General features: G+C 41.2%; 1 protein-coding gene and 1 non-coding gene across 5 annotated transcripts in view; both read right to left on the bottom strand.

Annotated features, from left to right (window-relative positions):
* Positions 1–5281: 5281 nt before the first annotated feature.
* Positions 5282–5354, bottom strand: TRNAK-CUU. The gene has a single exon. It is a non-coding gene; the product is annotated as a tRNA-Lys (tRNA).
* A 19563-nt stretch (positions 5355–24917) lies between these two features.
* The window catches only part of HEATR3 (HEAT repeat containing 3), a 40285-nt gene continuing 38244 nt past the window's right edge, over positions 24918–26958 (bottom strand). For all 4 annotated transcript variants that reach the window (XM_021705826.2, XM_021705827.2, XM_044922183.1 and 1 more), the window contains one exon: positions 24918–25706. In XM_021705826.2, the coding sequence (XP_021561501.1) occupies positions 25584–25706 (123 nt within the window). In that variant the 3' untranslated portion in view covers positions 24918–25583. The remainder of the gene's footprint in view (positions 25707–26958) is intronic.

Here is a 26958-nt window from a genome sequence, read left to right as displayed (position 1 = left end):
GCTGTAACAAATACCTAAAAATGCAGAAGTAGCTTTGGAACTGGGTAATGGGTAGAGAATGGAGTTTGAAAGTTCACACTGGAAAAAGTCCACATGGCATGAATAGACATTTGTTCATTCATTCATTCATTTATAACATTTTATTTTTTTAAAGATTTATTTATTTGAGAGAGAGAGCTCACGTGCACGAGCAAGGAGAGGGGCAGAGAGAGAGGGAAAGCAGGGAGCCCGACTCGGGGCTCTATCTCAGGACCCTGAGATCATGACCTGAGCCAAAATCAAGAGTAAGCCTTTTAACTGACTGAGGCTCCCAGGCACCCCAATATTTTATTTTTAAATAATCTCTACTCCCAACATGGGGCTCCAACTCACAACCCCAAGATCAAGAGTTGCATGCTCTACCCACTGAGCCAGCCAGGAGCCCCATGAATAGACCTTTAAAAGTAACTGGCGAGGGGTTTTGGGTGGCTCAGTTAGTTAAGCCTCTGACTCTTGACCTCAGCTCAGGTCTTGATCTCCGGGTCATGAGTTCAAGCCCCACAGTGGGTTCTACGCTGGGCATGGAGCCTACTTAAAAAAAAAAAAAAAAAGTAATTCTGGTGAGTGGTCAGAAAGAAAGATGAGAACTGTAGAGAAAGCCTCAGTCTGCTTAGAGAATCCCTCGGTAGTCATGAACAGTATGTTGGTAGAAATATGGACAGTAAAGGCCATTCTGATGAGGTCTCAGACAGAAATGAGGAACATGTTACTGGAAACTGGATGAAAGGCAGTCCTGGTTATAAAGCGGCAGAGAAGTGGCTGCATTGTGTTTGAGTTCTAGTGTTTTGTGGAAGGTAGAAATTGTAGGCAATGAAATTGGGTATTTAACTGAAGTGATTTCTAAAAAAAGGGTTGAAGGTGTGGCTTGGCTCCACCTGGCTGCTTATAGTAAAATTCAAGAAGAAATGACTTAAAGACAGAATTGTTAAGCAAAAAGGAAGTAGAACTTAATGATTTGGAAATTTTTCAGCCTATGCATATTGCAAAAACTGGGAACATTAAGGATATGGCCAAGCAACCATTTGAGTTATTGGGTAATGAGTGTGGGTGGGAGCCACAGATTAATCAGCCACCCCCAGGAGGATAACTGCCAGGAGTAGGAGATGGGAAAAAACGAGAGGAGGAAGGCTGTCAGACCTCATGGGTTTTATGGGATCAGCCCATAGAACTACTTAGCTGAGATCATCCACTATTCTTTAAAACAAGGGAAGAATGACCCCAAAGGCCATTTGGAGACTTTTTAATACCTAAACATATACACCCATACAATCCACACACAACAAAACAAAATCACCCCGTGACTTCACATTTTTAATGATTTCCAAAGTAAAATCACTCCTTCAGGACTCAAGTGCTTAGTCGGTGCTCTGCCCTCCCTGTCCAAGCAACACCTAGTCTGTTATTCATTTCCACCCGACTCCCCTCCTGGATGTTTTGTGGCAAGCCTCTTCAACAAGAGAATTGCTACCAACAGAAGTAAATATGCTTGGAACCTGTACATCATGTTTTGACTGCCTCAAAAGGAAGCAGAAAGGCAAATTTTATTTCTGGATATGTGTAAGCCAAGCCACAGGGTCCTTTTCTAAGGTAAAATGCACGACAAAAGGTGCCAAGCATTTCCCTTATTGTGTATCTAGCCTAAAAGGCATTTCATTCAAGAAAAATTTGAATAATGTAAGTTACAGAGTTACTTACTGTGGACAGTCTGATAGGCTTTGAAAAGTGCAGCCAAAATCTCAAGCGGCAATTTCCGTGTTTGGCCGACGTGCAAAAAAGCTGACTAAAAATGTGCACACTGAGCACAAATGGATAGAACCCATTACACATCAAGGAAAAGCGAGTCAGAGAGTAGAGCACAGACCTGGGGAGGCCACACAGCATATTCCGCAAAGAGAAGCTGCCAAGGTTACCACTTGGGAAAAAACACTGTGACATCGTGCTTGTGGAACAGTTTCCAGTCTGTAGCCTCTGATCTGCTTGGAAACTAGACTATATAACAAATTTCAGATACACTGAAAGTCATTTCTCCTAGGGCGGAGGGAATATTTGAGACTTGGTTATTCACTGTCCGTAATCGCGAGGGACTATGACCACAGCAACACGAGATTACAGACCTTGTTCTAAGTTCTAAAACTAGACCTGAAAACACACAATCTAATGAATGTTCAATGATTAATCAGCATCTGTGAATGGATGGCTGAAAAACAGTGAGTTATAAGACAGCATTTCTATCTAGCTTTTTAAATCATAATTAGGGGTGTGTTTGTGTGTGTGTGTGTGTGTATGTAAAACATTACAATCTCATGGGTGACACTAAGGTTGTATCAGCTTGATGAATCTGTTCAAGCCACGAATCTTGCCAACATGGCTCCAAGGTCGTGACTTTGACTCCTATGAAGATCAAATGCGGCACTCATCCTCTTGGCCAAAATAACATCTTTCCCAGGAAACATTTGGATACTTAACTAATTGGTGTCTTTGCCATTCATTCATACATTCATTCATTCATTCCACCATCATTTAACACTGGGGCACAAAGAGGATTAAGTCAGGGGACTTGGTCACAATCCAGTGGTCCATGGGTATGTGCTTGTGTTGTCTAGTTAATATATGTCATTGTAGCCAAATCTTTTTCCCCCAGCTGAAATGCAAGCACCTGGGGACAGGCTGGAGGGATATATAACTCAGATGGGGCACTTGGGAGCCCCTGGAGCAGAGTGTCCTGGTGGCACATCTTTGGATTCCCAAGTGATAAGAAGGAGGAAAGAATGATCAGGGAGAATCTAGCTCAACAGATTTCAAAGAACAAAGAGTGCAAGCCCCTCCTGTCCCTACTTGTAACAGTGCTGTAGACACAGAGAGTAAGCACCCCTGTTCTAAAATTGTTCAAATCCATTTTATTGTGACCAGGCAGTTGAGAAAATTTAACCGCAGTGGAAGATTATGTTCATCTATAATACTATAGGACCTATGGCCCATTTCCCCAAATCACTGTGAATTAAATATGTTACTATCAAGTAGGAGAGGCCCCCAAAATAATGTTCTCTTATTTTTATTTCTTTTGTAGCCATTCCAACTCATAAAATATGCAAGAAGCAAGAAGAAATGGAAAGTGCCTAAGAAAGTTTCTTGAGGGGCCCCTGGGTGGCTCAGTCAGTTAAGCGGCTGACTCTTGATTTTGTCTCAGGGTCATGAGATCGAGCCCCACATTGGGCTCCATGCTGGGCGCGGAGCCAGCTTAAGATTCTCTCTAAAAAAAAAAAAAAAAAAAAAAAAAAAAAAAAGTTTCTTGAAACGACCCTGTGGAGTTGGACCAGCTTTTACGTAATACCACATAATGGGCTTCCAGGGATGAAGGAGGATAAAAAAAACTTGATTAAAAGTTTTTTTTCACACACACATTTGGAAAAATCTCAACTTCAAGCATCCATTTGAATTACAATGCATAAAAATCTGTGTTTCTCAGATTGATAAAGGTTAAACAGTATAATAATACCCAGTGCTGGTGAGGGCATGGGAGTAACTAGTCTTGTTCACAGTCTGTGGAAGGATAAAGTGGAGAAAAAGCTTTGGAAGACTCTTTTGGTCCTATCTATCAAATTTAAAATGTGTATATCCTTTGACCCAGTGTATTAGTCAGCTCCAGCTGTTGTTAACAGAAAACCACAGACTAAGTGCCTTCAACAACAGAATGTATTGTCTCACTGTTCTGGAGGCTAGAAGTCCAAGATCAAGGTGCAATCAAGGTTGGTTTCTGGCGAAACCTCTCTTCCTGGCTTGAAGATGCTATCTTTTCCCTCTGTGCTTACATGTCCATATGCAAAAAGAGAGAGAAGTCAGGTGTCTCTTCCCTTTCTTATAAGAACAGCGGTCATACTGGGTTAGGGCTGTACTCTATGACCTCATTTAACCTTAATTACCTCCCTAAAGGCCCTATTTCCAAATAGAGTCACTTTGGGGGTTAGAGCTTCAACATACGAATGGAAGGAGGGGTCAAAAATATGGTCCACAGCATCCAGCAAAGCAACTTTTAGAAATTTATGTTGGGGATGCCTGGATGGCTCAGTAGGTTAAGCATCTGCCTTCGGCTCTGGTCATGATCCCAGGGTCCTGGGATCAAGCCCCGCATCAGGCTCCTTGCTCCGCAGGGAGCCTACTTCTCCCTCCACCTGCCGCTCCCCATGCTAGTGCTTACTCTCTGTCTCTCCCAATCTCTCTGACAAATAAAAAAATAAAATCTTTAAAAAGAAAGAAAGAAAGAAATTTATCTTGTATGTCTGCATACGTGCACAAAGATCTTTGAATAGGAATATTTAAAGGTGCTTTGTCTGCAGTAGCCAACATAAGCATCCATCAAGAGGGGGCTAGTTAAACAAATTAAGGTACATTCAGTCAATAAAATGCTACTATGCACCTGTTAAAATGAATGAACCAGCACTAAACATGTTGACATAGAGAAATCACTAAAATGTATCATTAAGTGGAAAAAACAAGGTGAAGAGCAGTGTGTGGAGTATGATCCAATTTCTATTAAAAAAAAAAAAACAACTTATGCACCAATATTTTCTTGAAGGATTTGTAAGAAACCATTGACAGTCATTAGCTCAGAGGAGTGCACTTGAGCATGGGAGGAAGCCCTTGTTTCTTCTAGCCTTCTCCCTGCTGTGTGGAGGTATGTTACTTTTGTTAAAAAATTGAGGTAAATTTCACAGAGCAAAAACTTCACCATTGTAACCATTGAAAAGTGTATGATTTAGTAATACTTTAGTACTTTCACAATGTTATGCAACCATTACCTCTATCGAGTTGCAAACATTTTCATCACCCTGGGTGGGCAGGTAGTCCTCATTCCTTCCTCCCACAGCCCTTGGCAACCACTAATCTGCTTTCTGTCTCCATTGATTTACCTATCGGGATGTTTCATATAAATAGAATCATATAATACGTGGCCTTTGTTTCTGGCTTCTTTTGCTTAGGGTAATGTTTTCTTTTTCTATTTTTTTTTTTTTTTTTAGATTTATTTATTTGAGAGAGAGAGAGCATGAGTGCAGGGAGGGGCAGAGGGAGAGGGAGAGAGAATCTCAAGCTGACTCCCTGCCAATCACAGAGCCTGACCTAGGGCTGATCCCACAACCCCAAGATCATAACCCCGAGATCACGACCTGAGCAGAAACCTGAGTCAGATGCTCAACTGACTGAGCCACCCAAGTGCCCCTCTCTTTTTTTTTTTAAGTAGGCTCCATGCCCAACTTGGGGATCGAACACACGACCCTGAGATCAAGAGTCTCATGCTCTACCAACTGAGCCAGCCAGGCACCCCTAGAATCATCTTCTGGAGGTTCATCCATGTTGTAGCATATATCCCTTTTTATGGCTGTATGAATATACCACATTTAGTTTTTTCATTCATCCATTAATGAACATTTGGGTTGTTTCCTTGTGGTTATGCTGAATAATGCTGCTATGAACATCTGTGTACAAGTTTTTATTTGAATACCTATTTTCAGTTCTTCTGGGAGTGGAATTGCTGGCTCATTGGGTAATTCTATGTGTAATTTTTTGAGGATGAATGTTGGTTTTTCTTGTGTTTAAATATTTAATTTCATTCTATAAATGAAACTGTATAGGACAGAACCTTGAAAGATCTTTTAGTACAGTCTCTAGAATAAATGGACATTGACAATGGACATTATTTATCTAAATTAAAACAGTAACTTGAATTTAACAATATATTTTGCCTTAGGGCCTACTAGATGTCTTGTATAAAATGGACACTCCAATGTTCTTGCTATTGAAAACAGTGTATCTCAAAAGCATATAAGCATTCTTTTGATAACACTAGTATCCTTAGACAAAATACAATGAATAAGTAATTATTCTAATTTTAGAGATATTGTTGGTTCATTAAAAAAATAACTGTTGACCACTTCTCACCCATTAGAATTGTTATTATAAAGAACACTGAAGTTAACAAATGTCAAAGATGTGAAGAAGTTGCAACTTTTGTGCACTGCTGGTGGGAAGGTAAGATGGTGCAGCTGCTACAGAAAACAGTATGGTGGTTCCTCAAGAAATTAAAAATAGAACTACCATATGATCCTGCAATTCCATTTCTGGGTATCTACCCAAAAGAACTGCAATCAGAGACTTGATTATACCTATACATGTTTATAGCATTATTATTCACAGCCAAGAGGTAGAAACAACCCAAGTATCCATCAACAGATGAATGGATAAACAAAATGTGGTGTGTATCTCTCTATATAGATAAAGAGAGAGAGAGAGCTATATGGAAAAATTACATTAAACATACACACACACACAATGGAATAATATTCAGCCTTAAAAAGGAAGGAAAACTGGGGTGCCTGGGTGGCTCAATTGGTTAAGCAACTGCCTTCGGCTCAGGTCATGATCCCAGGGTCCTGGGATCGAGCCCCGCATTGGGCTCCTTGCTCAGCGGGGAGCCTGCTTCTCCCTCTCCTTCTACCTGCTACTCTGCCTTCTTGTGCTCTGTCTCTGTCAAAAAAAAAAAAAAAACTTAAAAAATAAAATAAAATAAAATAAAAAAGGGAAGGAAACTCTGGGGTGCCTGGGTGGCTCAGTTGTTTAAGCATCCCACTCTTGATTTTGGCTCAGATCATGATCTCGGGATCACAAGATCAAGGCCCGCACCTGGCTGGGCACTCGGTGGGGAGTCCACTTCGGATTCTCTTCCTCTCCCTCTGCCCCTCCCACTGTGCTCTGTCTATCTCTCTGTCTCTCTAAAATAAGTAAATAAATCTTTTAAAAAAAGGGAAGGAAACTCTGATACATGCTGACATGAATGAACCTTGAAGACAGGATGTTAAATGAAATAAGCCAGTAGCAAAACAACAATATTATATGATTATATGATTCCACTTATATGAGGTACCTGGAGTAGTTAAATTCATAGAGACAGAGAGTAGAATGGTAGTTGCCAGGGGCAGGGGGAGGTGGGGAGGAGGCAGTTATGTTTAATGGGGACAGAGTTCCAGTTGGGGAAAATGAAAAAAGTCCTTGAGATGGATGATGGGGATGGTTACACAACAACGTGAATTTCCTTGATGCCACTGAACCATACACTTTAAAAAGGGTAAAATGGCAAATTTATGTTGTGTATATTTTACCACAGAGAAAGGAACATACACATACACACAAGAGTAAATAAATAACTACTGAAAAAAAATTAACTATTGAGCCGCTACTAAGGGCACTGAGGGTATAGCAGTGAACGAAACATAGAAAACATAGTTCCTGCCTCTGGGGCGCCTGGGTGGCTCAGTCGTTAAGCGTCTTCCTTCGGCTCAGGTCATGACCCCAGGGTCCTGGGATCGAGCCCCGCATAGGGCTCCCTGCTCAGAGGAGAGCCTGCTTCTCTCTCTCCCACTCCACCTTTTTGTGTTCCCTCTCTCGCTGTGTCTCTCTGTCAAATAAATTAAAAAATCTTAAAAACAACAACAACAACATAGTTCTTGCCTTTATAGAGCTTACTATCTAGCAGGGGAGACAATGACAAATAAAAATTCAATATGCAGGGACTCCTGGGGGGCTCAATCGGTTGAGCGACTGACTTGGGATTTTTGGCTCAGGTCATGATCTCGGGGTCGAGATCGAGCCCCGCGTCGGGCTCTGCGCTCAGTGTGGAGTCTACTCCCTCTCCTTCTGCTCCTCCCCACCACTTGTGCTCTTTCTCTCTCAAATAAATAAAATTTGTTAAAAAAAATCAATATGCACACCCACACATAGATCCACATATATATCTTTATAAAATCATATAGTTTCTTTTTAAAATATAGATGTGCATTTTTTTCAGCAACTTTCTTTTCACTCCAGCACCTTAGATCTCTCTCAGTGTTAGTCCATGTAACTACTTGCCTCCCTTTTTTTAACTCTGTACAGAACTGCACACGAAACTACACTGTAGTGACTTACCCATGCCGCTGTGAGAGGGACATTTAGGTAGTTTGCCATCTTTTGCTGATATAAACACTGCTCTGAGGAAGATCTGCAGAAAAGCTCATGTCATTCTACCTCTTAAAAGCAGTTCTTTTAGGGGTGCCTGGGTGGCTCAGTCGTTAAGCGTCTGCCTTCAGCTCAGGTCATGGTCCCAGGGTCCTGGGATCGAGCCCCGCATCGGGCTCCCTGCTCAGCGGGAAGCCTGTTTCTCCCTCTCCCGCTCCCCCTGCTTGTGTTCCCTCTCTCGCTGTGTCTCTCTCTGTCAAATGAATAAATCTTTAAAAAAACAAAACAGTTCTTTTAGTAACGACTTATGTTTACTTTTTAAATTAACCCCCCAGACCTATCCAAGCAATCATCAAGGTGACCCCCCCTTACAGATACACAAATGGAGGCACCCTTTGAATAAACGAGTTCTTACATTTTTTTAATGCCTGTTGTCTCTCCCAAATGAACACACTGTTTTTCAAACCAGGGTGTATTGCTCTGATTTTCCAGTATCTCATTTCATCTCATTCCTGTTAAGTAAGAACTTAGCAACTGCCTTATCAGCTGCACTTTCACACATAGTTCAGCAAGAATTTCCATCTACACACTCATAGATTAGATCTTGAAACTTAGCCTTGAAGTTAGTTGTTTGGACCTCAGGACCCAAGTCCGGGCATCTTCAGGTTTTGAGTTTTAGGGTGAAAGATCTCCCTCTTGAACTGGCTTCCTGTGTAACTGGCAGCACCATGACAAATGTGGGGAGTGCCATCATATTTTTCCACTAGAATTTTTTAACATGTTGCCTTTCCACTTCAAACAACTATATTGTTCTGATCCTGAGTAGACCGAAATGTCATTTAATGTAGCATCAGATTAATTTCTCCTAAATAGGGATGTAAATTGACTTCAGCAATTTTTGATATCTGAAGGAAATTGATTTGATAAATGGAAATGAGAATTCTCTTCTATCCTAAGAAGAGAAATCTAAGATAATCGCCTTGCACATTAACTAACATTATCCCACCAGTATGGCTAATGCACAAAGATATTACACACCCAGAATATAAATTTATGAACTTCCAAATCTTACACATACACACACAATCTCCCCCTCCCTAAAACACAAATTTAATATGTCTTATGTTGCTTTGGGTTCTCCTGGAAGCAGACACTGGGCCAGGTGTCAAGGGCAAGCAGTTTATGTGGCAGATGATCCCAGGAGACACCAGTGGGGCGAGGGGAAATCAGATCGGGAAGGGAGGGCAGCAACAAAGACTTGTTTTCCAGCAGGGTCCCAGTGTGAGTAACTAAGACTTAATCCTACTGGAGAACTCTGGGACTTCAGAGTCTCCCCATGGAGGGGGTTAGAGTGCTAGGTATTTATACACTTCTTCCTGCCAGTCACCGATGGAGGGATTTTGGCAGGGTGGGGTTCGGGGGAGATTTCATCCATTCCTTATACTTCCTAGCTGTCATGCTGGGGCCAAAGTCCTCAAGCAAGGAAATTTGGGGACTGGCAGCTGGAAGTCCGGCCAATGTGCACCAAAGTGGTACGGATGAGGGTAGATGTGCGCAAGGCTGCATTGCCACATCTTTCTTCCTGAAACTTCTAAGTAAAATTAATGGCATCTTTTCTTCTTTTTCCTCCAGAATTTATTCGGCTATCCATGTCATTGCACATATCAGAGACACTCACAGGTCTTCCATTGTCTACAGGGTCTCCGCAAGCCCCCCGCCCAACACACATACACATACACACCCCCCATAGACAGGGAGGAACAGTGACTCCCTCACCTCACATCTCCCTCAGGAAAGAGCATGGTGAGGCACTACAGAACACGCAGCTTCCAGATGTATGGGTTCTTTCTAAAGCCCTCTTTAAAAATCTGGAACACAGGAGGTTCCTTAGGTTTCTGGTTGTCATTTTTCTTTCCAAATGTTAAGAGAAGAAATTTGGGCCAATTTATGGAATTAAAAATACAATGTTCTAAATGCATATGTCAAATGGTGTGTTAAGTACTAAAGAAGAAAAATACAGCAGAGAAAGGGGGTATATATACATTTTCTCTTTTTACCTTTAGTGATTCAAACTCTAGGATCTTGTGCACACACAAGTACTCGAATATTCAGCATTGCCTGTAGCAGCAAAAGACTAGAAACAATCTAGACCTATCCATCTATGTAAGAAACATTCACGTGTCTCACAAATACTAACTCACTTAACCCTCAAGAACAAACATGTTCAGTAGCATGGTCATTATTCATTATTCCCTTTTTTCAGATATGAAAACTGAGGCAAGAAATTAAGTCATCTGTCCAAGTTTATACAGGGAGGAGGGGGTAAAATCAGGATTCGAACCCACACTATCTGGCTCCAGAGTCTAATCTCTTGAGCTGGATGCATGGCTGCCTCACTCTCTAAGGGAAAACTAATTAAATTATGGTTTGAACCCTTCAGTGGAATTTTATGGAGCTGCTGAAAAGAATGGGGGCAGTTCTGTACATGTTGATATGGAAAGACCCCTAAGATATTAACTAACAACATCAAGGTATTGAACAGTATAAAGAGTAAGTTATCATTTGCATCCCAAATGGGAGAACACATATATGTGCTTTGTTATGCAAAGAGCATTTCTGAAAGGACACATGCAAAACCAGTAAGGGTACTTTTCGGAGAGAAAATGGAAGACACAAAAACTTTTCACGGACTTTTTCTGGCATTCTTTTGTTTATCATACACATGTAATACCTGTTTTATAAAAGTTAAATATAACTTTAAAAAATTGGAAGGAATTATAACTTCTTTTAAGATTTTATTTATTTATTTGAGAGAGAGAGAGAGTGAAAGAGAACATGAGCAGGGGCAGGGGAGGGGGAGAGGCAGGCTCCCTGCCAAGCAGGGAGCCTGATGCGGGACTCGATCCCAGGACCCTGAGATCATGACCTGAGCTGAAGCCAGACACTTAACTGACTGAGCCACCTAGGCGCCCCATAACTTCTTTTAACAGAGCAATGGAAAATGTCATGTTTTGAATTTTCCAGAATTTACTTTACCTTGTAATTCAAGGTGAAAGACCAAAAGTGAAAAGTTCCATATCTTTCATGTGGCTTTAAATTGAGGGGAAGGGGGGTAATTTATCAGGCTATTTTATCAAACTGTGAAATGCATTAAATTCATGTGTAAATCTTAGTGAAAATAACTGCATAGTATGGTTGATTTCATTAGAGTGTATAATGTATTTTAAAGACTGTGACAGGGACGCCTGGGTGGCTCAATCAGTTAAGTATCTGCCTTTGGCACAGGTCATGATCCCAGGGTCCTGGAATTGAGCCCCACATCAGGCTCTTTGCTCAGCGGGGAGTCTACTTTTCCCTTTGCCCCTCCCCCCACTTGTGCTCTCTCTCTCTAAAATAAATAAAATCTTTAAAAAAAGACTGTGATGATTTTAAACATTTTCTGACTCTGTACACTAATCTTTGAAATAAAAAAGGAAAAAAAGGCAGGCAACTATTTCAAACAGCTTTGTGAAGTCATTTTGGCTCCATGTCCTGTACCCGTTCCACTGTCTGCAATTTAAAATCTGATGGCCCTAAAAATGATCCACTATTCCTATTAATACCATTTATTTTAAAAGATCTTCATTTCAGGATGCCTGGGTGGCTCAGTCAGTTAAGTGTCTGCCTTCACCTCAGGTCATGATCCCAGGGTCCTGGGATCGAGTCCCATATCGGGCTCCCTGCTCAGCGGGAAGTCTGCTTCTCCCTCTGTCTGCCACTCCCCCTGCTTGTGCTCTGTATCTCTCTCTGACAAATAAATAAAATCTTCATAAAAAAAATAATCTTCATTTCTTCCTGTTTTACTTGAATAACTTTGTCTTTTATTTTGAATAAACTCAAGAAATTGGTCCCTACAAATGAGAGTAGCAAAGTATGTTTCCTGAATTCATACTAAATGGAAGTAATTAAAGAAGCTCCCTTTTTAAAAAGAATTTGTTCTTTTCATGGACAGGCATACATCACTGAAAATGTTAAAATTTTAGGGCAGCTGTGTTCTCAAAATTAGGATTCCTATGTAAGATTAGGGAGGATAAAAATATACTTAAGCAAATATTGGAAACCACTTGCTTATAATTTCTCACTCTGCATAGGAAAAGGATAACTCAAGTTAATTCTGTTCATTAAAATAAGAAAATACTCAATTAAGTGGGCCAAAATAGTTTCAATTAAAGATATAAATTTCTCTAATTGGGACAAAATTTGAGAATCTCCACTATATAAAGACATAACATTTTTTTGGTTAGTAAAACTAACTTTTTACTAACTTCTAGTTAGCAAAACTAAGATGAACTTGTTTATTTATTTATTTAGATTTTAAAGATTTTATTTAGGGGCACCTGGGTGGCTCAGTTAAGTGTCTGCTTTCGGCTCAGGTCATTTTCTCGGGGTCCTGGGATTGAGCCCCCCATCAGGCTCCCTGCTCAGTGGGGACCTGCTTCTCTCTCTCCTGCTGCTCCTTCCCCACTTGTGTTCTCTCTCTCTCAAATAAGTAAAAATAAAAATCTTTAAAAAAAATTTTTTTTTAATTTGTTTTAGAGAGATAGAATGGGAGAGAGAGTACGAGCGGGGGGAGGGGCAGAGGCAGAGGGAGAAGCAGACCCTGAGGACCCTGAGATCATGACCTGAGCTGAAGGCAGATGCTTAACTGACTGAGCCACCCAGGTGCCCCATAAGGTGAAATATGTTTTTTAAACTATGGTGAACTTTTAACTGGAAAAGGGGACAAGATAAAAAGCGCAAGACCCAAGACCTGGAAACTCTCAATGCTTCTTACCAACAGAAGTAGTAAGTGGGCCTCAAGGTATAGGAGGAAAAAAACCGTAATCTTTAAAATAGGAAATTAAAATTTGTCCTAGGGAAATGCTTCCTCAACTCAAACTACAGGTATGTTCCACCTAACTTGGGCCTGAGCTTCCCATCTCAAGAAATAGACCATTATTTGATTAGTTCCAGAAGCTGGAAACCAGATGCCCTCCTGGGATTTTCTTTTGCTCTATTCTCCACATCCAATGCATCACCCATTCATTCTTCTATTCGCTGAGAGTAAATGAGCAATTGTGACTCCATCCCTCAGCTGCTCTTTGTCTCTTTTTGCCCTTGACAAGTCCCCCCAAAGACTCTCTCCCCAGCAGCTTCCCTTCCCTGGCTCACATACTCCCCATCCACGTCCCTAAACCGGTAGCCCTTCTTCATCGCTCTTCTTAGCGGACCTTAACCCGTATTCCACACAATTGGCCCCATCCACCTTCTGAAAGCATTCCCTGACCATTTACTTTTCTGATTTTCTCTGACGTCCCAGGGTCACTCCTTCTGTGTTTCCCTTCCGGTTCATGCTCCAACCAGGCCACCAAATACTAGATTTCTCCAAGACTTGGTCTCAGTAGTCCTTCTGTTCTCTTTTTACTTCTTTCTAGACTAGTAGTTCTCAAAGCGTGTTCCACAGATCCTTTGGGGGTCCCACAAGGTCAAAACTACTTTTGCAAATATACTAAAGTGTGACTTGCCTTTTTCACCATGTTGACACATCGGCCTGTGGGCAAAAAAGCAATGGCTCATAAAACTGCTGGTGGTTCCTATAAATCAAGTCACTGATACCAAACTATACCAACAGTCATTGTGTTCTTCCCTATCATGCACTTACAGAAAAAAGAGCTGCACTGAAGAAGGTGTTTGAGGGGGACGCCTGGGTGGCTCAGTCAGTTAAGCGTCTGCCTTCAGCTCCAGTCATGATCCCAGGGTCCTGGGATCGAGCCCTGCATCAGGCTCCCTGCTCAGCGGGAAGCCTGCTTTTCCCTCTCCCTGCCCCCTGCTCATACTCTCTCTCTCTAATAAATCTTTTTTTTTTTTTTAAAGATTTTATTTACCTATTTGACAGAGAGAGACACAGAGAGAGAGGGACCACAAGCAGGGGGAGTGGGAGAGAGAGAAGCAGGCTTCCCGCGGAGCAGGGAGCCCAATGCGGGGCTTGATCCCAGGACCCCGGGATCACGACCTGAGCTGAAGGCAGACGCTTTAACGACTGAGCCACCCAGGCGCCCCCTAATAAATCTTTAAAAAAAAAAAAAAAAAAGGAATGCATTTGATGTTGTATGCTAAGTATACTGAAAATTTTTTAAAATGCACTTGATGAATTAGTAAAAATAATAAATTTTATTAAACATTCACTCTTGAACATATCTCTTTCCATATAGATATGTTATTCTAGCACGTTTAATAAAAAGACCATTATTTCTTTATTAATTTGGCACCTTAGTGGAAAAGCAATTTGCCATATAATTATGGGTCTATTTCTGGACTTTCAATTTTGTTCTTCTGATCTCTATGTCTTGCCTCAATCACTAAAGTTTTTTTTTTTTTTTAAAGATTTATTTATTTATTTATTTGAGAGAGAGAATGAGATAGAGACAGAGAGAGCATGAGATGGGGGAGCGTCAGAGGGAGAAGCAGACTTCCTGTTGAGCAGGGAGCCCGATGTGGGACTCGATCCCGGGACTCCAGGATCATGACCTGAGCTGAAGGCAGTCGCTTAACCAACTGAGCCACTCAGGCACCCCAATCACTAAAGTTTTACAGTAAGTCTTAAAATCAGGTAGTGTAAGTTCTCCAAATTTGTTCACGTTTTAGAAAGCTATTTTGGTGGGGCGCCTGTGTGGCTCAGTGGTTAAGCGTCTGCCTTCAGCTCAGGTCATGATCCCAGGGTCCTGGGATCGAGCCCCGCATCGGGCTCTCTGCTCCACAGGAAGCCTGCTTCTCTCTCCCACTCTCCCTGCTTGTGTTCCCTCTCCTGCTGTGTCTCTCTCTGTCAAATAAATAAATAAAATTTTTTTTTTTAAAAAAAGCTGTTTTAGGGATGCCTGGGTGGCTTAGTCGGTTAAGCGTCTGTCTGCCTTTGGTTCAGGTCATGATCCCAGAGTCCTGGGATCAAGTCCTGCAAGGAGCCCGCTTCTCCCTTTGCCTGCCACTCCCCCTGCTTGGGCTTTCTTTCTCTCTCTCTTTCTGACAAATAACTACAATCTTAAAAATAAATAAATAAAATTTTAAAAATAATAAATAAATAAATAAATAAAATTTTTTAAAAAGCTGTTTTGGATATGCTAAATCCTTTGCATTTCCACGTAAGTTTTAGACTCAGCTTGTCAATTTCTACAGAAAAGCTTGCTGAGATTTTGATTGGGATTGCCTTGAATCTATAGACCAATGTGGGGAGAAATGTCATCATCTTCCACTCCATGTGCATGGTGTATTTCTCCATTCATGTAGGTTTTAATTTCTCTCAACAATGTTTTGTAGTTTTCAATGTACATGTACTATATATCTTTTTAAGATTTATTTATTTTAGAAAGTCGGGGGGGGAGCAAAGAGAGAGAAAGAATCCTGAAGCAGACTCCCTGCTGACCATGGAGCCCAAGACCAGGTTGGGGGCAGTGGGGGGGCTGATCCCAGGACTCTTGAGATCATGACCTGAGCCAAAATCAAGAAATCAAGAACCAGCTGCTTAACCAACTAAGCCACCCAGGCACCCCTATACTGTATATCTTCTATAAATTTATTCCTACGTACATTTTTGGATGCTAACATAAATACGATGGTTATCTGAACTTCTTTTTGGCTTCTTCATTGCTAATATATAGAAATACAACTGACTTTGGTATATTGATCCTGAATCCTGTGATCTTGCTAAATTTACCAATTCTTTTTTTTTTTTTAAAGATTTTACTCATTTATTTGAAAGAGAGAGAGCACAAGCAGGCAGAGTGGCAGGAGAGGGAGAAACAGGCTCCCCGCTGAGCACAGAGCCCGACATGGAGCTCGATCCCAGGGTCCTGGGATCATGACCCGAGCAGAAGGCATATGCTCAACCTCCTGAGCCACCCAGGCGCCCCTAAATCCACTAATTCTGGTAGCCTTTTTGTATGTTTTTTTTTTTTAAAGATTTTATTTATTTGACAGAGAGAGAGACAGTGAGAGAGGGAACACAAGCAGGGGGAGTGAGAGAGGGAGAAGCAGGCTTCCCGCCGAGCAGGGAGCTCAATGAGGGGCTCGATCCCAGGACCCTGGGATCATGACCTGAGCTGAAGGCAGATGCTTAAAGACTGAGCCACCCAGGCACCCCTTTTTGTATGCTTTTAAGGACTTTCTACATACGTGTCAACTGCAAATAAAGGCAGTCTCATTTCTTCCTTTCTGGTACATATGTCTTTTACTTACTTTTTTTAAAATTTTTTTATTTTTTGCTTTATTTCATTGGTTAGGATTTCCAATATGATACTGGATTAAAGTAGTCAGAGTGGAAATCCTTGCCATGCTTCTGATCTTAGGCAAAAATAATTCAGTCTTTCACCATTAAGTACGATGTTGGCTGTAGGTTTTTTGTAGATGTTCTTCAAAAGGTTGAAAAAATCTCCTTCTATTCCTAGTTTGCTAAGAGTGTTAGCCTTTTTGTCGAATGCTTTTTCTGCATCTATTAAGAGGGTCATACGGTTTCCAGGTCCATTCTGTACAAGTAGCAGAAAATGTGAATCAACTGGTTTAAACCATAATGACTTTTTTTATCTCATAAAAAATCCAATGAAGGGGGTGGTTCCCTCCCACCCGTGGCTGAAAGACTGGCTACAGTAGAAGTTTCTGCATTCAATCTGTTGCAATATGTTATGACTGAAGTATAGGAGGGAAGTCTAGATTCACACAGATCTGATCAATATAAGCCAATCACGGTAATTCTATCCCCCTTATCACAGTGGTAGAAGTAAGGTATTTGACCCATTTCTGGCTGCTGATAATGTGCTGATACAGCAGACTGACTGCATGCTGACCAATCCCGGCTCCTCTTTTGGGGCACAGACTAAGGTGACATTTCTCAGCCTCTTCTGCTGTTAAGAGTGGGGTGGGGAACTAGTGTTGGCCAATGGAATGTGGGCAGAAATAAGAGTTGCCACTTCGGAGCTTGGTCCTAAAATTTCAAGTGAGATCCTTGGGTCACTCTTCTACTCACCCATAAGGCTAAAAGGACTGGACTCCAATATCATGGAAGCATGTAAAAGAAGTATCCTAGATCCTCGAGAGAGCCACCCAACTTGCATGGAACTGTGATGTGAGTGGGAAATAAATTTTTATTATGTTAAGCCACGTGGTCATTCAGATTGTTTCAACATATAACATAAAATACTATGACTGATACAGAGAGATCTGCTGTGAGGGCTTCTGGAGAGGTATTCAGCTCCTAAAGAGACAGAAGAGGAGGGCGCCTGGGTGGCTCTGTTGGCTAAGCGTCTGCCTTCAGCTCAGGTGATGATCCCAGGGTCCTGGGATCGAGCCCCATGTGGGGCTCCCTGCTCAGCAGGGAGTCTGCTTCTCCCTCTCCCTCTGCCACTCCCCCCACCCCACTCGTGCTCTCCCTCTCTCAAGCAAATAATCTTTTTTTTTTTAAAGATTTTTAAATTTATTTAATTGACAGAGAGAGAGAGAGACAGCGAGAGAAGGAACACAAGCAGGGGGAGTGGGAGAGGGAGAAGCAGGCTTCCCGCCAAGCAGGGAGCCCGATGCGGGGCTCGATCCCAGGACCCTGGGATCATGACCCGAGCCGAAGGCAGATGCTTAACCAACTGAGCCACCCAGGTACCCCGCAAATAATAAATCTTTTCAAAAAGAGACACACACACACAATGAGGAGAAAGTCCCCTTTCTGGCTCTGGACCCTAATGTCTCTAGACGTCTTCCAACCACAAAAGGGAGCTATAGCCCCTGTGCTGAAGAAGGCAAAGCAAAAATGTGGGAAGAGACTGGATATTTGATGATGCTAATGAGCTGCTGAATCAACCAGCCCTCTCATCGGATTTTATGTGAACTAGTAAGTTCATTACAATCTAAGACAGTGGATCCCCATTTTCTGTTGTTTGCACTCAAAAACATCTTCTCTGATACTTAAATCAAAAACTCATCGGTTTTCCCCCAGCCTGCTCCTCCTCTGGTGTTTCCTATTTTGGTAAATGGTTAACACCATCCAACAAGTTATGTAAGCCAGAAACCTGACTCAACCCTGACGCTTCCCTCCATCTTGCTGTTTTCCCCCTTGTGTCTAATCCATTACCACCTGCTGTTGTATCTTTCTACTGCATCAACACCACACTGATCAGAACCAACACCATCGATCTCCCAAACCACCCCAGTAACCTCCTGGCTGATCCACCTGCTTCTCCTCTGGCTCACCTCTAATCTTTTCTTCACACCGCAGCCAGAGCAGAGGTTTCCAAAATTTTAGTCTGATCATATCATCCCTCCTATTCCTCTCTGTTAAAAAATATTTGAGGGACTTCATTTTCCCATTGCTTGTAGGATAAAGATGTAACATCTTAAAAACCCTGGCGGTCAGGCCCCCACCTGTCTCACTGGTCACACCTTACAATGAACACCTACCACACGGGAGCTTCTACTGGCCCCTCATCCTTGTCTCACTCTCTCTGGCCCCGGGATCTTTGTATATGCTGTTTCCTCCCTCTGGAAACAATTCTCCCTGCTTCGTCCCCCCGTTAACTGCTTCTATCACTTCTCCAGGAGGTCTTTCCTGGTCTCCAGTGTGGCCTCATAGCTTCACGTACCCTCTTTTTAGCACTTGTCACTTGTAATTTTACATAGATTCTATCTGTCTCCTACTAGCCCCTAAGCTCTATAAGACAAGGACTGTATTTGCTTACCTTGGTGTCCTCAATAGCTAGCAGAATGCCCAGCACACAGGAGCTTCAATAAATCTGATCAAGAATCAAGTGCTATATATGAAGAAAGGGTAAATATATGATACAAGATGCTCTTAAGTGTCTAGAACACTGACCCCTGATCTTGTCTAAATGGTTAGAGAAAGTTTCCCTGTGGGAATTACTGATTGAATTTTTTTTTTTTAAAGATTTTATTTTTAAGTAATCTCTACACCCAACATGGGGTTCCAACCCACAACTCCAAGATCAAGAGTCTCATGCTCTACTGACTGAGCCAGCCACATACCCCTGAACTGAGTTTTGAAGGATGACTCGGAGTTAACTAGATGAAATAGGAAAAGAAGCCCAGCAATGGGTATGCACATGCATGTGATGCAAAGGAGCAGGGCACGCTCAAGCCACTGAATAAAGGGCAGAATGGGTGACGCTTACTGAGTGAGGCAGAGAACAGAGTGGGAGACCAGAGGGCCAAGCAGAACCAGACGACATAAGGAGTCGTGGGTTGGATAACCACATCATTTAATGTCGATACTGGAGCACTTGCTTTTTCAGCCTTTTACATATTAGTTTCCTACGTTTTCATTTTCATATCATTTCAAACAATGAGAAGTTACAAAAATAGTTCAGAGAAGTCCCATGTACCCTTTCCCAATTTACTACTTATTTACCTTTTGTCTTATTTGCTTTATTATTCTTTCTCTCTGTTTATATAAATTTTTTTTTCCCCTGAATCATTGGAGAGGAAGTCAGAGACCTCCTGTCCCTTTACAAGGATATTCTCGTCCATAAATAGTGATCGAATCAGGGACTTGAACATTGATAAATCGCTGTTATCTAGTCCACTTTGCAAATTCACCTTGGTCAGTTGTCTGTTTTGTTCATTATAGCTGTTTCTATCCTGGTCCCACACCCAATCCCGGATCTCACACTATCCCATCAATTCATTTTGATATTCATCCAGGGTCGTCTTGGCAGTCAGACTCCTGTCGATAATTATGCTGGGCCAACAGGCACAAATTTGGACTCTATCAGGCAAACCTAGGCCAGGGGTCATGCTACTTGCAGGATATGGTGAGGATTTTAAACTTTATAGCTTGTGGGTAATGGGAACCATTGAAGTGATTGAGCATAAAAGCAAGGAAGAAACTTGAGTAAGTTCATGTTTCAAAAAGACTACTTCCACTCCATTGTGAAGAAAAAATAACATGGGGGCAATATTTGTATAATAAATAAATGTTGAGTGAATAAACACATTAAGAAACAACTGCATCTAGAATTGCTCAGAATACTTTCTGACTCAAAGCTTGAAGAGTAACCAATGCAATACAAAATTGCAATTCTCAACCTGATATCCAAGCATAAATAAAAAAAAATCCATAAACATTGTGAACTCCAATGCAGGTATGCAGATGTGGTGGTTTCAAAATATCTACCAGGGCGCCTGGTTGGCTCAGTTGGTAGAGCATGCAGCTTTTTTTTTTCTTTAAATATTTTATTTATTTGAGAGAGAGAGAGCGCACTAGTGGGGTGAGGGGCAGAGGGAGAAGCAGACTCCCCACTGAGCAGGGAGCCTGACACGGGGCTCGATCCTGGGACTCTGGGATCATGACCCAAGCTAAAGGCAGACGCTTAACCGACTGAACCACCCAGGTGCCCGGAGCATGCAACTCTTGATCTTGGAATTCTAAGTTCAAGCCCCACATTGGGTGTAGAGACTATTTAAAATCTCAAAAAAAAAAAAAAAAAATTATATACATATATGTATATATGTCCACCAATTATTTGATACCCCACCCTTCAAGAAGTGGAACTTAATTTTCCTCCATCTGAGTGTGCACTGGACTCAGTGACTTACAACAAATAAAATGTGGCAGAACTGATGGTGCGTCACTTCTGAAACTAGTTTTCTCCTCTCTCTCTCTCGGATACTGACTCTGGGGGCAGCCAGGTGCTATGTCATGATGACACTCACAGTGAGGAACAGAGGCCTCCTGCCAACAGCCATGTGAACGAGCCACCTTGGAAGAAGTCTTCCAGCCCCAGTCAAGACTTCAGTTGACTGCAACCGTGGCCAACATCTTTACTGCAACCTTGTAAGACCCTGAGGAAGAACCACCCAGTTAAGCTGCTCCTCAATTCCTGACCCAAAGAAACTGAGAGAAAATAAATTTTGTTATTTTAAACTACCAGTTTTGAGGTAATTTGTTACACAAAAGATAACGAATGCGGTGCATTTAGTTGAGGAGTCTATGATTCTCAGTAAAATTAATGACCTGAAAAGGGTAAGAATTACTACTGTAAAACAAGTACTGGATTTTTAAAAAACTTTGGTGCTCATCCTATAGCTTCTATGGGTCTATTTTTTATACAAGTTCGGGATTAGGTTCAACAAATGAGAAGATTCTATTCTCCAAACCACTGGAAGACTCCAAAGAACGTTTAAAAATGCTGTAGGGGCGCCTGGGTGGCTCAGCCGGTTAAGCGTCTGACTCTTGGTTTCAGGCTCAGGTCATCTCAGGGTTGTGAGATGGAGCCCCACATCAGGTTCCACGCTCAGTGGGGAGTCTGCTGGAGACTCTCTCTCCCCCTTTCCTTTTGCCCTTCCCCCCACTCAAGCACTTTCTCTTGCTCTCTCTAAAATAAATAAATAAATCTTAAAAAAAAAAAAATGGAACCAGCTGAGAAAAGCAAACTTTACCCCAACCTATCAAACTAAGATCGAACAGAATATCCAGTAGAAATGAAGTACTTTTTCATTTTATAAGAAGAAACATCTACCGTTAAGACCTAACCATGATTCTGACGTAACAATATATCCATAAATTACTGTTAAAGAAAAAAATCCAAGTTATAGAACATGATGTTCCCAGTATAGATACAGTGTATTCATATATGTTTAGATGGGTAAGTCCAGAAAAACTTCTAGAAAGATACAGTATTAATCAGGGATTTTTCAGCTATAACCAGCAAAAACTCATCGTGGCTATCAAAAAATAAAGTTTATTACAAAATTCTAGGGAAGGTCACAAAATTGAAGAGAGGGGAGGAGGATCAGGTTCTGCAAGTGGACAGGAAATGGCAGACACAGGGCACCAGGGACCCAGGGCAGCCACAGGAATGGTCTAAGAAGAAGCTGCCCCCAAAATGAAGACACCATTTGGCCACAGGCCTCTCGATGCCACCACAAATATGCAAACTGACCCTTGACATGTGTTTGGTTCCACACCATTCTAAGTCCTTTGGCAGAATCATCCAAAAAACCAAGACTTTCTTTGGTAACAGACACTATTGGTATCACAGTCTACTTAGAAGACTTATTTCGAAGCAGTAAGAGATGATGACAGACATTCTTTCGGAGGGGACAGATTGTATGGATTAGATAGGTACGAGAAATCCATATTTTATAAAAATAAAATGGCAGAGAAAGGGAGTCTTCTGCCAAAAGTGGATGTTTAAAATACTATAGAGCAATTTTACTATTGTTGCTGAAAAGAAAGAATTTCTGGATATTGTGAAGTGAGTTCTAAAACTGCTCATGTTCTACATATTGGTTAAATACAATCAAATACTGGTCCATGCAATTTTAAAAAGGCAGGAAGCAAGCCTACAACAGAACTGAGTGAACAGGACTGCTGAAGAGATAAGGACCCTTCCCTATCTTGACAACTCAAAGGTATTTCTTTGAAAGGCTAAATAAAAGCAAAAGATAAAATTGCAAATAAGGAAATGTAATTAAATGACTGATATTTCAAAATCAATTCTATCATGGGGCGCCTGGGTGGCTCAGTCGTTAAGCGTCTGCCTTCAGCTCGGGTCATGATCCAGGGGTCCTGGGATCGAGCCCTACATCGGGCTCCCTGCTCTGCGGGAAGCCTGCTTCTCCCTCTCCCACTCCCCCTGCTTGTGTTCCCTCTCTCACTGTCTCTCTCTCTGTCAAATAAATAAATAAAATCTTAAAAAAAAAAAGTCAATTCTATCTTAAAATAAAATGAGTAGCCCCCTCCACAAAAAAAAGTTTAAAAAATGAGAAGTAAAGCAGTGATTTTTATTTCCTTGGGCAAATACGCCATGGTAGGTTGAATACTTAAAAATATCTCCTAAAACAAAGGATCTCACATGAGTTCATACTTCCAACACTTAAAATAGAGCAGAGAGCCCAATGCGGGGCTCGATCCCAAGACCCTGGGATCAGGACCTGAGCTGAAGGCAGATGCTTAACCGACTGAGCCACCCAGGTGCCCCCAAATAAATACATTTTAAAGATTTTTTCCCTACATTCTTACAGGAAAAAAAGTTTCTATTGTACATGCCATGAATAATATTCGCATGATCTACTGAGCTATTATGTAAACAGAGTCATAAAGTATATTTAATCTTTTCCTATCTTTCCCTGTTGTTTGAATAGCAAAATTAAATGTAGCAATATAAGCCAAACTATCAATGCCTCAAAGTCTAAAATTTCTGGATTTCTGGATAGCATATTTTCTTCTTCTTCTTTTTTTTTTTAAGGGAGTAGGCAGGGGGAGGGGCAGAGGTAGAGGGAGAAAGAGAATCTTAAGCAGGCTCCATCCCAGTGCAGATCACGATCACGATGCAGGGCCTGATCCCACAACTCTTGAGATCACGACCTGAGTCAAAATCAAGAGTTGGATGTTTAACTAACTGAGGCACCCAGGCGCCCCTGGATGGCACATTTGCAGTGTAAGAATTCACCTTCTACTATTCTATAGGACGATTCTGAATTCAACAACTGCTCTAGAGGCTGCTTAATGAAACAGAAACTCGCTAACATTTATTCATTCAACAAATATTGTATCAAGAGCCTACTAGCCCTGTGCTAAAACCGGAAATTTTATTCTTCTTGAAAACAATTCTATTCTCTAAAAATCTGAAGCAGGGAGAACTCTGAAACTTTTCTTCATTGGAAGAATCCTTCTCTCAAAACCACGAGATACCACTTCGCACCTAGCAAGAAACACTATTATCAAAAAGACAAGAGATAACAAGTGTTGGCGAGGATGTGGAGAAAAGAAAACCCTTCAGCACTGTTGGTGGGAATGTAAGTTGGTGCAGCCAGTGATGAAAACAATATGGACATTCCTCAAAAATTAAAAACAGAACTACCATATGACCCAGCAATTCTGCTTCTGCGTATATATCCAAAGGAAACTAAAACACTACCTCAAAAATATACCTGCACCCCTCATGTTCATCGCAGCATTTATGATAGCCAAGACACAGAAACCACCTAAGTGCCCATCGATGGATGAATAAAGAGTAAACAGTGTCTGTACACACACACACACGTACACACATACACACACACACAATGGAACACTATTCAGCAACAAAGAGACAGAAGGAAATCCTGCTATTTGCGACAATATGTACAGACCTTGAGGACATTATGCTAAGTGAAATAAGTTAGAGAAAATCAAATTGTGTATGATCTCACATATACAGGGAATCAACAACAACAACAAAAAAACCAAGCTCATAGACACAAAGAACATACTGGTGGTTGCCTGAGGTGCATGTTGGGGGTTGGTGGGGGAGAAGGCAATATGGGGAAAAGGAGACGAAAGACACAAACTTTCAGTTATAAGAAGTAAGAGATGTAATATACAGCATGGTGAAGACAGCAATACTGTATTGTATATTTGAAAGTTACTTAAGAGAGTAAATCTTGAAAGTTCTCATCACAAGAAAAAAACACTTAACTGTGTGAGGTGATGGATGTTAACTAGACGAGAAAGGTCTGGGTATTGGGCCTTTTAACAGGACAACTGGAATCAACTGTGGGAAGATTTGAAAATCTTCATTGACAACTCTTCCGATCAAGCAAATGCATGGACAATGGAGCTGGTCCAGGCTCCCCCCCCCCCCCCCCCCCCCCCCCCCCCCACCAAGAGGGACCGAAACCCCCCCACCCCTCGCTCCAGCTGTCACCCTATTAATGCAAGGACATTGAGAGTAATGCTGGAGATTCTTGCTGTCAGTCTTGTTTTTAATATCTCCCATATAGTCAAAGCTATATCCGTTACCAAGTGAAAAACCCAGAACAGGGCTATCTGGGATTTTTAAAAAGACTTTGTAAGACACAAAGCTTGCAATTAAAAAGTTATTTATTAAAAAATATTTCCTTCTAATTCTGATTCCATATCAAATTAAACACGGAGTGCTGTTACAAAGCAGTAAGTGATCAGCTCCGTTTGTACAGAGGCTGACAATGACCTCACGAATTCCTCAGAATATTCTACTAAATAGTGGAATACAAACTCAACTCATTCACTTCTGCACAAAGGGGAAATGTAATTGGTATACTTCATACCAAAAAACTTTAATAAAGCTTGTCTTCATATTTCAGTTTAGAGATTTAGCTAATATAAAATGATGCTTGCTAGCTTTGGCAACACGTATAAAATGATACTTGCTTAAAAGAGCATCCAAGCAATGCTTTGGATTTTCCTTTCCTGCAAAATTCAAGGAAAACATGATTGTTTGGGAGGTTCTTTGCTGCTCACGAAGAACCACCTGAGATTCCTTTCTGTTTCTACTCTTCCACTCTTCATGTTTCCAGTGATTAAAACATGCTGGAAACATAATTTAGAGAATACTAGAAATGCCACAGAGATCCCACGGCTTAAAAGAGTTTCTGAGAGGTTTTGAAGTTTTTATAAACTTCAAATGAATGTACAGGATATGGGGATTTAAAAAATGACTTTTAGAAACACATACACTCCAAGGAAATACTTTAGTACTCTTTAGCATTGAACACTTGGGGCGAGAACTGGTCTCTCTTTCAATGGTTCAAGTAGTCAGTCTTTTCTCAACAGTTTCTTGATAAGCGACAAACCTTCTCAAATTCATCTTCACATTGTCGAGAACACACAGCTGATCTGGACTGTATTTACCTCTCCCTTCTTTTCGTATCTGCCAAAAAATCATACGTGATTTGGTATACATTACTAATTCCTTTAGATAAGAAAGCATTTGATTTGGGGTGTATTCTTTTCAGAACAAAGAGCTGCCAGAATTTGGTGAAAGATTTTCGCTTTCCAAGGTAAAAGAATACAGAGTGTGAGCCCTAAAGATAAATTAAGATTATGCACCTTTTAAAAATGATCGTTCCAAGAACGGCTGAATTGTAGACTTTAAAACAGTAAGTTTTATGCTATGTGAACTAGACTTCACCTCTAGTCTAGAGCAGCGGTTCTCAGATTTTAGCAACAGTATCATCTCTGGAAAGCTTGTTAAAAAACAGGGCCCATCCACCATTTCTGATTTTCAGTAGGTCTGGAGTTGGGCCTGGGCATTTGCATTTGTAACAAGTTACCAGGTGATTCTGATGCTGCTGATCACAGGGCATTCCTGAGAGCCAGTGCCCTGGAGAAGTTCTTCAGTAAAATGCATTGTATCATATTGAAATACAACTTGGGGCTAAATATATACCTGACAGTCTCTAATGCAATTGTGGCTTCATTCACAGAAGAACATATGAAAAACTACAAGCTGCCCTTCTGGCTAACAAAGAAATTTCATTAGGGCTTTAGACCTTTGAGAAAAGAAAAACACTTAATGAAACATCATTACCATAGCAATGCATAGTAAGTAGGCAAATCAATCAGAACAGCCCTCCCAGTGGTTAGGGGTTGTTTTGCTGGTTCATAGTTTACATAACTCCTCTCCGAACACTTGCTTCTGCAGGCTGAATTCTCAACTATATCTGCTTTCCCTGCAGCTGCAGAGAAATAGGGCATATTTTCTCCTTACCGTGCAGACTCCTTTTTCAGATGTTCCAAGGGCCTGCCTGCACCCTTTAAGAACACTGTGGATACCCACCACGTACTGGTATGGAAATATCTCTAGGAGATAGTGTTAAGAGAAAACACACTAAGTACAGGATTGTGAATATATTAGGCTACCTTTTGGATAACAAAGGGGGGAAATACTAATGCACGTCTGTCTTTACATGGAGAAACGTCACTCAATTTGGTTACCAAGGAGACAGAAAATAAAGTGAATAAAACCTCTCACTTCTTAAAGAACAGACAAACATGGATGAACAGAGAGTCAAAAGGCACAAAGTTCCAATTATAAGCTAAATAGGTCATGGGAATGTAATGTTCAGCATGGTGACTCTGATTGTATATTTGGAAATTACTACGAGAGTAGAGCTTAAAAG

The sequence above is a fragment of the Neomonachus schauinslandi genome, chromosome 16 (genome assembly GCF_002201575.2).
Source record: "Neomonachus schauinslandi chromosome 16, ASM220157v2, whole genome shotgun sequence".
In the NCBI taxonomy this organism is placed as follows: domain Eukaryota; kingdom Metazoa; phylum Chordata; class Mammalia; order Carnivora; family Phocidae; genus Neomonachus; species Neomonachus schauinslandi.
The sequence above is the reverse complement of the archived record's forward strand: the minus strand, read 5'-3'. Positions and strand labels throughout refer to the sequence as shown.